At 46.7% G+C, this 12,447-nt stretch overlaps 1 protein-coding gene across 6 annotated transcripts in view; it reads right to left on the reverse strand.

Moving 5' to 3' along the window:
- Window positions 1-240: 240 nt before the first annotated feature.
- Window positions 241-12,447, reverse strand: part of SLC25A26 (solute carrier family 25 member 26) — an 82,100-nt gene continuing 69,893 nt past the window's right edge. For 5 of the 6 annotated variants that reach the window (XM_071439390.1, XM_071439389.1, XM_071439388.1 and 2 more), the window contains 3 exons: window positions 6,469-6,533; window positions 5,044-5,117; window positions 241-687 (listed from right to left, as the gene is read on the reverse strand). In XM_071439390.1, the coding sequence (XP_071295491.1) occupies window positions 591-687; window positions 5,044-5,117; window positions 6,469-6,533 (236 nt within the window). In that variant the 3' untranslated portion in view covers window positions 241-590. Of the gene's footprint in view, window positions 688-718; window positions 3,368-5,043; window positions 5,118-6,468; window positions 6,534-12,447 lie in introns of those variants that run through there. The other variant, XM_071439386.1, reaches the window with a different exon arrangement.

The following is a 12,447-nucleotide window of genomic DNA, read 5'->3' on the forward strand; positions in this document are numbered from 1 at the left end:
GAAGTATGAGTGTGATTAATAAAGCTGCACTGGCTCCCACACAGGAATGCTTGCTGAGCACCTGTAGGTATAAACAGGAATATAAACTTCCACAAATACAGCCCGAATCAGAAACAAATGGATGATTGTCTTTGACAAAGAGCTCTCCCAGGCCAGGATCCTTTGGTGCTGTTGGAGGGCAGCAGGCTGTAACTCTATCAGCCCCTTCCCCTCCCCTGTTACGAGGCAGGTGCCACTGAATGATGAAAACTTGCTTTATTTCAGCCTCCCCACTCAGCCCCCAAGCCAGAGCTTTCCAAAACCCTTTCCCTGCAGGAGTTCTAATAATGCCTTTTGCAGCCACCGTAATTAGCTGTTTACCCCCCAAACATTACTTTTTTGGCACAACTCTTCCAAATTACCTCACCCACTTTCCATGCAGGAAAATTTCATGTTTGGGAAACTGGATTATTGGAGGATTTACTTCTCTCAGGCAGGGAGAGTGGCTCTCAGCCTGCGGGACAGCTGCTGGGAGGGCTGCGGGAGGAAGGCTCCGCTCCAGCCCGGCTCCTCCTCCTCCGGCAGGATGGGATGGGATGGGCTGGGCTGGCTCAGAGCAGCAGCTGCCGAGTCTTCTCGTATGTCCCCAGGAAGATGAAGCCTCCCAGGCTGATGGCTGCCATCCGTGGGACAACACCTGCGAACAAGCTGAAGGCAGAGGGAAGGAGCTTTGAGAGACGAGCGGGGAGCGGATGCAGGGGCTTGGGGAAGCAAAGCCAAGGAAAACTCTCCCTTGCTGGTTTCTTAAATCCCACCCCACTGCTCACTGCAGGGATCTGTCTGGACTTCCCTAACACAGCACTCCCAAAGCTTGTGGTTTGTAACCCCTCTCCACACTCCTCAGGTGCAGAAGGACAAGGCAGAGGCCATCGTGGACCACTGGGATGGGGAACTCAATCAATCCCATGGCCACAAAGAGCTGCACACAGGTGGGAACATCCTGTCCCCAGTGCCCCCACAGCCTCTCAGGGCTGCCCCTTGCACAGCCAGCCCTGCTCACTGCAGTGCCTCGTTCCCAGGAACACACAACAGGGAGGGAGCAGAAATGTTCCATTGTGGCACCTTCAGCTGCCACCCTTTCAGGTGCCTGATCTGCACAGCTCTTCAAAATTAACAGGACACTCATGCAAAGCCAATTGCTTGACACATCCAAGCTCACAGTTGGTTTAACAACTTCAGGACAGGCCAGTGCCTCCTCCCAGAGGATTACAGGCTTCCCTTGTGGCAAGCAAGGATTAAACTCGAATCCATTTGGCATCCCACCCCCCTTCCAGATCCATCCACTCAGCCTGGCTGAGCTGCACTGGGATCCTGTCCCTGGCTGTCCCAAGCACTGCTGAGGAGGTGTCCACAGAGGAACAAGCTGTAATTCCTGGTGAGACCTGGCTGCTCAGGAGCTCCCTGCTCCCGCTGCACAGGGAAACCTCTGGCAGTAATGAGCTCTGCTAAGGAGCCTGGAGCACACAGGCAGATGGAAACATTTTATGGCTTTACTAGACAGCAATTGGGCCTATTACCATAATGACAGCTTTAAAACAGAGTAATTTGTACAAGGCATGTATGGACAGGGCACTGATAGGGCAAATCCTAGGGAGCAGCACACAGCATCCCTCTCCTGCCGAATTAGGGAGCCTCATTACGGGAGCAGGGGCAGACATTTGTTTCCAGAACAGCCCACTCGAGACACAGCTATTACACAAACAGGGGCCCATAACTGAGTTACCCAGAAGCTGCATCCCTGGCAACCCCCATTACCAACCATCACTTCCAAGAATCCTGGCCCTGCTTCTCCCAGTTTCCTGTTCCCACCTGCCAGGCCATGCCTCCCCCATGGGCTCCCTCTCTGCGTGAGGGCAGAGCTCAACAGCTGCAGGGAGGTCCCAAATCCCACGAGCTCTGTGGCAGGTCTGATCCAACCTGCTCCCTGCTGGACCACGCCTGCCTCCATCAGCAGATGAGACAAATTGGGTTTATTTCTGCTGGCCCCATCAGAAACTGCTCTGGTGGGCAGAGGTCTGCTGTTCTAGCTGGATTTGGTCTGTGTCTGCACTCTGCCACTCCTCAGCTCCTAAGAGGACCCTGCAGTTACCCTTTGGATCATTGAATCATTTAGCCCAAAAAACCCAGCATTACCAAGCCCACCACTAACCCCTGTCCCCAAGCACCACAGTCACACATGTTTTAATTCTACCACTTCCCTGGGAAACAGAGCAAGGCAGTGCAAGGCCTGGACACAGCACAGAGGGGCCAGTGCTGAATAAAGCACTGTGTGTAACTTGCAGCCCAGTGCTGGAGGCTTTCTCCCCCCTGCTTGGCTGCCAGGTGAAATCCCCCCAGAGATGGGACCCCTGTCTACTCCCCAAAGAGAATTCTCCCTGCTCTCCTCTCCTCGAGGGGCTGCTCAGCCACAGAGGCTTTCTCTGTGCATGTGCTGTTACTGCTGAGGCATGTGCCCTTCTGGTATTTTTCCACTGAAATCCAGATTCATAACCCACACTTCAACAAATAAAACCAAACGATGTCGAGGGATTGTTATTTCAAAATTAAATCAGTACCTCACGTGTGCCAATTCTGCTCTGGCTGGGAAGCTCATGGGGGGAACAGGACACCTGGTGCAGCACCACCACTCTACACAGGCCACCTCACCAGCATCACCATTCAATAACCCTTGTGTTTCTCACCAATAAATTGTGAAGCTTCATCCATGGCTTTCAAACACCTCTATCTCCTTGTGAGAAAAGCCACCAGCCAAGATGCAAACCCCCTTTTCTGTGAATGATTCCTCTGCTCCTCTGGCAAGAGCAAAGAGGTTCACAGATCCACTCACCCCATCCCTATCCTAACCCCTGCCAGTCCTGGCTCTCCCTTGACAGAAAGGGATGTGGAATTTCTTGGCGTGGAGCAGAGGCATTTACTAGGTGCAGACCAGGAAGCTGAGCCCTGTGCTCTGGTTTTAATAAGGTGGCAATAAGCAATGCGTCTTTCTGCCCTCAGAATTCCTCCTCTTCAAGTACGAGATTTATTAGAGGAGCCATAAATCATGTCATGTTGGAACTGGCCAAAAAAGCCCGACATTTTTATTGGTTTTGATTAATAGATTTATAATTGGCAGCAGGCATGGCAGCCTCTGCGTTTATTTTTCCCAAGACTTTCTTCCTTTTCCTCGCAGCTAACGCAGCTTGGCCTCCTTTGCACGTTACTTTTTCTCCAGATCTCTCATTGTTTTGATTTCAACTGAATTGTGCTCCCTTTGGTCCTAGTCCACTGGTGCTATCTTTGGGCAGAGTTTAATTCTAGGTTGTTTAGGAAAGGGCACTGCTGAGGCACCCTGGAAAGAACACAAACACACATTTTTACTTTCTGCTGGTGGCTGGGGGGAATTTCCTTAGTATAATCCATGTTTCTTCACACCCTTTAGAGCTTCCACTAGCAGCAGACATGGCCTCACTTCTCCCAGTCCCTTTCCAAACATGCCCTAAGGGCCCACCAAGCCCTGCAGGACCCAAAGCTCATCCCCTGCCACATCACCTTGTCCCCTCCCAGAGGCAAACCTGAGACAGCCCATGCCTGAGTGCTGCTGGGGGGCACAGCTGGATGCCTTCCTGGAATCAGTGCTCAGGAACTTCCTGCAATTTGTTTTGAATTATTTCCCACATGTGTAGAAAGAGGGTTGAACTTTTATTAGCTGGGCAGGCAGAGATCAGATGTTCAGAGAAAGCTGTCCCCTGCAAAGCTGTGTTGTGCACAGTGCTCTGGGCAACAAAGGTTAGGACAGTGACCTGAAAAAGTGAAAGGGCTAAAAATCTAGGGAAAACCACAGGGAAAAGCCCAAACCTTCCAAAAATCCCTCTGTTTCTCTTCCAGGCCAAAGACAGGTGAGACACAAGCCCTACTGAAGGCAGCACAGGCTGAACCTCACGGACTGGAGAAGTTAGGAGATAAAATATTCACTTTCAGAGGCCAACTACTGGTATAAGACACACACTCAAAGGGGACAAGGTGGTGTAAGTGGAGCAGAGTCAGTAAAAATCAGTAATAATTTTGACATCTCAGAATGTTCCAGAAACACCAGCAGAAGACTCTGTGCTCCCACACTGCTCCAAGGGCAGGAGAGCAATTCTCTGTCTCAGGACTGGACAAAGTGAGGCACTTGAGAGATGGGATGGACAGCACTCAGACTTGCACAGCTGGTCAGAGGAAAGCCCAGGACATTTCTACACTCTGGTTACAGCAGGAAAGCCCTGCAGAGCTGCTCTGAGGCTGCTCAGACCTCTCTTTGTACTCAAGCCTGGCTCAGGAAATTTGCACTTTTGCAGTGGGTTCCACACTGCCAAAATCTGGGGGCATGAGCTAAAGGCCACATCTAAGGGGAGATCCAAAGCTCACAGCTCCTCCCTCTGCTTCAGCTCGTCCCACTGCTGGCACCACACTGGCCTTGCCTGCTCACATTGTGCTTCACCACAGAAATGGGGAATTGAACAGAGGGGACCTTGCTGGTGCTTTCAAATCTGCAAGAAATTGCCAGGAGGAGGAAAACCTGTCCATAATGGGCTTGTCCTTATGGTGACCTTCCCTGGCCCCTCAGGAGAGGGGATTGACACCCCTCAAATGGAACTGCTGAGACTGCAATGAGATGTGTCTGAATTTAAATGGACACAAATCACAAATGCTCATAGGGAGGAGTCCATCATGGGTTATTAACACAAAGCCACCCTCACCTCTGGCACCTGGAGCTGGGCTCAGAGGTTGGATACACTCCCAACAAAGCCACTTTTCTGTACTCTTCCCTGGACACTGCCCCCAGCCAGGGCTAAGGTGAGGACACTCAACCTCCCTGAGGGATTTGTTCTTGGCTACCCCACTGCTGCTCCCTGCCCAGGTGTGCAGCAATCAAAAGGCTTTTCTGCATTGCCAGTATTTAAACAGAAACAGATCCCACCCCATCCTCTCACTCCCCCTAAACCACACAGACAACACAACCCCTGAGGTGCAGCACGTCCTTACCCTGACAGGCCTTGTGTCCTCCAGATGCCACCAAGGGCAGCCAGAACATTCCCCCTGGCATTGCTGGAACCAGCCTGTACCACAGAGAGAGAGATTGGAAATGTTGGCAGAGGTTATTTATTTACTGAGCTCCTGCCTCTGGTTAGTGCTACAGGACAGGAATTACAGGCATGCCCATAACCTCCTTACCCCAGGCACAGGCAAAAGCTCCTCATCTCCAGGAATGAAAAAAAGGGTGGAAAGTGAAGCAGAGGGACAGAAGAACAAAACCATCAAGGTCCCAGAGCTGGTCAGTTCAGAACTGGGCAGCCAGTCCCTTCTGCACCACACTCAGCTCTACATCCAGCAGCTGACACTGCAGCAGGACCTTAATAAAAACACTCTCAAAGCACCAAGTGACTTTGCTGCTCCTTCAGATTTAAAGGAACAAAAAAACTCAGAGTAGTGTTTTGCATGTGAAAATTGTCTTGACAAACAGCAGGACTAGAGACCCTTAAATTCCATGTGATGCCTAGTTAATGTGAAATGACTGACAGAAACAAAAGGGTCTCAAAGCACACTCATTTCTTTCCCTGGTTGCTCAGGAGAGAGGCAGAGGTAAAAGAAACCCAGTTTGTACAGGTTTATCACCAACATTATCCAAAGACAAAAAGCTTTAGCAGACACAACCCAGCAGTGACAGATAACACAGCAGATGGGACTCAGCTGGGGAGGAGCACTTTGGCAACCAGAAACACCCCAAACTGAGAGATGTGAGCAACAGGGTAAAAAACACCCAGAGAAACTCCAGAATGCCCATCCTTCACCAACACAGCAGCTCTTTTTAGGGCTGGGAAAGGCTTTAGGAACATCCACCTGCTCTTAGCTTGGTGGCTCTCAGCTCTGCCCTGGGTCAGTGAGATGATGATGGGAACACCAGACTCACCAGCAATTTCTAAACTTATTAAACTTACTGATCTTATAAGCAATCTTCCTTCTGCCCTGGTTGGCTGATGATGGCCATCACAATCTCTATAGTTTAACATTTTACAACAGAAAATCCAAGTCCTCCTCAGAAAATACATACAGACATATCAAAACAGCAGAATAAATCCCTGATGGGCAGTTTAACATTGAGTTAACTCTGACTCTGCAAGGCTTTTCTTCTAAAGACACTGCATGAGAGTCTGGAAGCTGAGCACAAGCCCAGGTCTGTTTCAGACAGCTCCCTTGGGAAGGGACCAGAGAAGCATTCAAGGAAAGGAACACAACAATTTCATTAGTTCTGCATGCAGTGCCTGTTCACATCTACTCCTGCCTTCTAGGACAGGGGCAGAAATGATTATTAATAGGTGCTGGATTTCATTCTGTAAGGACCCTACAGAAACCCTGGGATGGCCAGGCCATTCCCTGGCCTGTCTGGTGGCCTCCTTCCCCCCCTCTTACCTTTGCCAACATAATTCTTGTCTTTGCTACGTCGAGCGGTGTGGTGACTGCAGCTGCAAACCCACCTGAGAAAATTAAACCACCAAGCACAAGTGAGACATTGTTGTGTGAATATGAATGCCACACTGCCTATAATTCCCAGGGCTGTGGTCAACACTGCTCTGTTATTAATGCCTACAGCACGTTCCCTCACGTCAGAGCCCAGGTACGTCTGCCCAAGGTCTGGACACAGACCTTTTGTTACCGTGTATTGATTTTAGAAAACAGCCCTCTGCTGCTAAACTGTAAATCCAAACACCCCCAGGGACATTACTGTCTTTCTGTTCTGTGCTCTGTGCATACATGAACATAGGAAGGTTGTAAGGATAACAGATTCCACCTCCAACATCTACAGCGAGTTTGGAAAGAAAAAAACTGCTTGCTCATTTGCAGAGATGGGAAAATAAGCCAGCCACACTGTGTTCTGCCTAGAGAATTAAAGTCTGACCATTTAAATGCTGGAAAGGCAGAATCATGCTCTGTATCTGAAACACATATGCTTGGGCTACTCACTAGATACACACAGGCTGGATCTGGGACTGTTCCAAGGAAAAAAACACAAGTCATTGTTTGGGATGGAGCTCATCTCCAGCAGATTAAATCAGCTCCACTTTGGATAACAACAATGTGAGGCTGCACAAGGGTCTCAGGAAATTGTCAGGAGTCTGCTGTCACAAGTGCCATCTTACCCTCAGGGGCATTTTTATTCTCTACTCTCTCCCAAACTTCACCCTTGGAGCTCATTACTGTCACTTGCCCCAGCCAGCTCAGCTGTGGCTTTCCTCCTGACAGCCAGAAATCTTCAGCTTATCCATCTGCATGTCTCGCCCCCAAACGTGTGTGTCTGGCTCTGTATTTTAACCCTGTTACTGCAGCCTGGCCTCTTGTGCTATCTAGGGACCAGCTCTGCTGCTTTCCCTCCCAGGATTTTATTCCTTTCTCTTATTTCCCCATCCTAAAATCAATTCTAATCTTTCCCTCATCTGTTCAAAATATTTCAAGAGTAATTCATGCTGAGGAAGGGCCAAAGTGAAGGAAACTTCTAAAATGCAGGAGCAGCAGTAAGTGAAGAATGAAATGGGAAGAAGGGGGGGAGAAAAGAGAGCAAGAGATTTGTTCTGAAATCTTTCTTGCTCCTAATTTTTTCTTTTCTCTGGAGCTTGTATAAATCCTGTATCTGCTGCAGCCAGGAACAAAGTGACTCCAAAGACTGAAGCCTACACAGTGCCCAGGGAATAAGCTAAAAATAATCTATTTTCTGTTCCAAGTTTTATGGAATGTAGAAAAATTGATCTCTCTTTTCTTGGGATGGGAGAAGGGAAAAAAGCATTTCTTCTAAAATCTTTAAAGTAATGAAAAAAAAAATTACCCTGCTGGCTTGTGTTTTTACCTGCATCTCTCTTTCTCAACCACCTTAACTTGAACATATTAAACCCCTGTTTTATGACAGAACAGGCTGGGCCAGCTGGCACCCTACTTGACTTCTTACAGTTAATTAAGGAATGTCCCAGGACAGTTCAGGAGATGCAGGAAGGCACATGTGCAGCCCCCTGGATCTCAAAGCAGAATAGCAGGAGAGTGGAGTCAGTGAGCAGCCCCAAATGCCTGGCGTTAGGAGCAGCTTCCACTCCCGTCGGCTTGGCCCACGTGGTTCACTCTGCCGGAAGCTTTCTAGCAGTGATACCTCACTAAAAAGCAGAAAAATGGGCTGTATGCAAGAAGTCAAAGCAGAAAGTATGAGCAAGTTAAACCAAATTCCAGTCCATTCTTGGACCTTCTTTAAGGTCAGAAAATCTTTTTATGGTGAGCCAGTTTTTGCGTAAGTGACCGAAAGGCTTTGAGAATGGTCCGGATAGAAACTTTGGTACTCATGTCAGCAATGTATTTTTAGAATGGTAAAAATAATCTCCATGGAAAATAGTGGCTTTACAAGTCTGGATGTAGAAGCCCTTCCTTTGCCCACAGACCAAGCTAAAATTAAACAGTGAACCACATGGCTGTCAGGCCTGTATCAGGCAAAAAAATCTCAAAGCATCACCCAGCTCTGATGGCAACACTTTAGTAAGACTAACTTATGTCCCTTATCAGATCCCTGTAACTTTTTTTATGCATTCACTCCTGAGTTTCTTATTGGCAGCAGCTTCAGTCTTGGCTGATAGAGTAGTTAGAACAAACACAATTTATCCTGACATGATGTTCCCAAATTCTTATCTGAAAAGTTTAATCAAGGCTGATTGGTTTTCATTTTTTCCCCAGCTGACATCTGGATCTTCCCTACTCTTTTGTTATTAACATTTCAATGTTTCTTTTTCCATCACTGGGAAGTATTTGGTACAGATTTACCAATCAGTTCAGAATGGCAACAGCAACAATAAAATGCTTCATAAGCACAACAAGCAGCAGGATAGCGGCTAAATTAAAAGCAAGTTTGTATATGCTTGACAAAAACATGAGATTAAAGCTAGCATTTGTTGAGGACTGCTCTTTATTGAAGGCAGAGAGTCTGACAAAAAGAATGTTCTCCAGCCTTAACTCTAAATGTCCAAGATAATTTTAGATTGACCTCTTAAACTTAGTACACAGGTATCCAGGAAGAGAATAAAGGAACTTGATGCTTCTAATCACCAGATTGATACAACAGACACAAACTGTTAAAGCCAGTCTATTCATTGAAAATAGGAAAGCTATGCACTGCACTAATCCACAATAGGGCCCAACAGATCTTTAAAACACTTAAATATTTAATAATCATTCAGTTCCTGCTGTCACTGAACTCACCAAGAGCTGCCACATGAGGCTGGAGCCTGCTCCACTAATCAGCAACCAGGAAAAGCACCAGAGTTTCACATGGACAAGAAAGGCTGAGACACAAGGAGTCTCCCAGTCCTAAATCACCCTGGTTTCTCTGCAGAGCTGATGGAGAAAAAGGCACCTTTGCAGGCAGTCTGTGTCCAGGCTCACTCACCAACTCCAGGCTCCTCTCTCCCTTGCCCTAGACAGAGCTGGGGATGACTTGGGCTCAGCAAGCAGGCTTAAAGATGGATTTTCACATGAGAGAAGGCTCTCGGCTCATTAATACTTCTAGCAGAGCAAATTCCTCTATTGGGAAAATAAACCTTCATGCAGTAGTGGAAAATTCATCACCCATCTCCCAAGAAGTTACAATGGTCACTGTATATTCACACTTTACCAAGGCAGGGTGTTAAACAGAAAATCCCCCTGCTACTCACACTTTCCCAGTGACCAGTCCTTGATGGAAGTGCTGGTGACAGACATCTGCAGAGCATGATTTACCTTTACTTGGCAATAAGAATAAAAAGAATTGAAGACTTAAAATATTCCCCTAGGTTGCTGCTGGCATTTTTTTACCATTTTAGCTGTCATACACAAATAAAAGCATCAGAAGTGAGGGAAATACTTCACCTGGGAACAATACATAACCCTAGGTTCTCACAGCCTGTAGAATTTGCTGCTATAGGAAAATGTTTCCAGGTACTTAGACACAATCCTCAAATAAAACCTATGAAGGGAGAAAGACAAATTCTCCTTCAGTTTTGGCATCTTGCTTTTCTGTACCATTTTAACTTCTCCTCACCTTTTCTGCAGGGTTCAGGGAATCCTTCTGGCCATTACAGGGCTTCTCCCTGAGTCTGAGTTCCTGTCATATGGCCAGACCTCTGCTCTCTCTTCTGCCATACCACCCCTAATCCGTAGGTCAAGCTCATTTCAAGAGACAGGAATTTGTTCCTTGTTGGGATTAGCCCATCTTAGGAAAAGAAGAACTATTCAGGTCAAACTGTACTATTGGCTTTCTTCATTATTAATTTCTGTACTGACACCTGGAGGTCACCCAGGACCTTGTTTTTTGTTAATAAACAGGGGTTTTTCACTTTCACCCTGGTATCCATTTCTCTCATTGGCAAAAAGGGATTATTGGAGCCCTTCTCTTTAGAGGAAATGTTCATTCCAGGGCATTTTCTCCTGAAATTTGTCTCAAAACCAAGACATGGGTTGAAAAACTGAGCGGCTCAGGTCCAATGCTAAACCTCGTAGCATCCTCTTACACTGACTGATCTCCAAGTTCACAAATGGCATTTTTCAGAACTCTTCAATCAGTAAGTTCTTGTTTTAACTTTTATTTTACTGGTATCATGTTCAATTTTTTTAAGAGGAAGTTTATTCTGGCCCTTTATCAGTGTGGGAACGACACCTGCCTATAGTAGAGCAAAGTGATCCAAGAACCTCTTTGGATTTCAGCAGAAATACCAAGACAAAGCACTGCTCCCTCCAGAGATTTAACCAATTCAGGCCTAGGAGCATGTTCCAGGCAGACTCTGCAGGGAAATCTTGAGAACTACTCAAAAATTTATTCAGAGCTATAGAGTTAAAGAGGCTTTTAGACACAGTGTGTAATCTTGTCAGAGCCAATTAGATCAAAACAAAAGTGATGGGAAATCCTCCCTGTTCATGTGCAAAAAGCTCTCCTTAGTGCATTATGACTCACTGGACTTGCACCTCCATTCCTGGTGCCTTTGTCACCACAGAGCATTAATTATTAATGTTAAGCCACACTTTTTCTTATGGCAGTGAGAAAGAAGGCATCTTAACAGGGGCAATTTGCAGTCACATTAAATGGATAGTCAGGTTCTTTGACAAGCTGGGGATCACCTCAATGCTCCAGGGCAGTGCTTTTCTTTTCCAACAGCTAATACCCAGTGGCAGGATCTCCTTGCCACTGTCCCACTTGCATGGAGAGCACAGGAAGCCCAGCAGCTCTCCAGGGACAGCCTGCCTTGGCACACTGCAGGGCTGGGCTGCTACAGCCAGGCAGTCCAAGCCCAGAGGCAAGGTTTGGTTCAAACACAACCTCAGGCTTAAAATCTCATCTAGATCTACCTTTGGGTTCTCCTGCTCGGGTATCACCTTTTCCCACTCCCCAAATACTCCAAACATCTCTGTTAAGACACCAAAGATGATGATAAAGCTGGACAAGGCCTTGAGGGATTAAATTATTAACAGATGAGTCAGAGAGGATTCCGAATCTCTGATATTTATGTTCATGCCTATTACATTTCCATAAAAAGCCCATGGATCACATACATCCATTTTATATATGAGGGCTGAAACTGCTGCCATTTCACAGGCACTGGGGATGGAATTCAACAGATTGTTGCTCTTGGTTCTGTCTTCACCAAATAGTTATAACCAACTCATACAGACACACACATGTGTGTGTGTGCCATAAAGGGAAGCTAAACAGGACTTTTCTTTCAGTTGCTTTCAGCTTATTACCCTGCCCCTCAGGACCTCTAACATATTTTTAGAAAGCATTGAATTCAAGCAAAGAACACAGGAGAAAAGCCTGTCTGTGTGATTTCACCATCCCACCACCACCATGGTGGCATTTGAGGGCATATCTGTGTGCAAAGGTTGTTTTTTGGATAACATTCTCCTTTTAAGGATAACACCACAGTGATTTAAAATCACTTCTGTGCACACATCCATCTTGTTTTATTCACAGGGTACTGGTGAGGTTTTAAATTTTTTTTGTTTTGGGATGGAGAGAAAGGGATAAAGAGTTTGGTTGGCCTTTTCTTCCCTCATCTGAAGCTACATGTAGGTAGTTAATAATTTTTAACTCTGGACTCCATTGTTCAGAATGCAGGAAATTATTTTTCCACTACCTCCCCTCAGCAAGAAGGCTAAATATTTTCAGTGAAACAGAATGGATGCAGTACCAGAATAGATCAATATCAGAGCCAGCTTGTTAACATATCTCAGAGGGAGGCAGAGGGGAAGGTTCTGATCCAAAAAGAGCTCAACCTCCTGAGCTTTGAAGCAGCTCCTCAAAGGACACATGAGAAAGGAAGATTACAATACTGCTGGTGAAAAGGAAATAATAGGGAGACAAAGAGAGGGAAAAGCTGGCTGGAGGAAGGG

The sequence above is a fragment of the Agelaius tricolor genome, unplaced genomic scaffold (genome assembly GCF_023055355.1).
Source record: "Agelaius tricolor isolate 1412-34295 unplaced genomic scaffold, bAgeTri1.0.p SCAF_14, whole genome shotgun sequence".
In the NCBI taxonomy this organism is placed as follows: Eukaryota; Metazoa; Chordata; class Aves; order Passeriformes; family Icteridae; genus Agelaius; species Agelaius tricolor.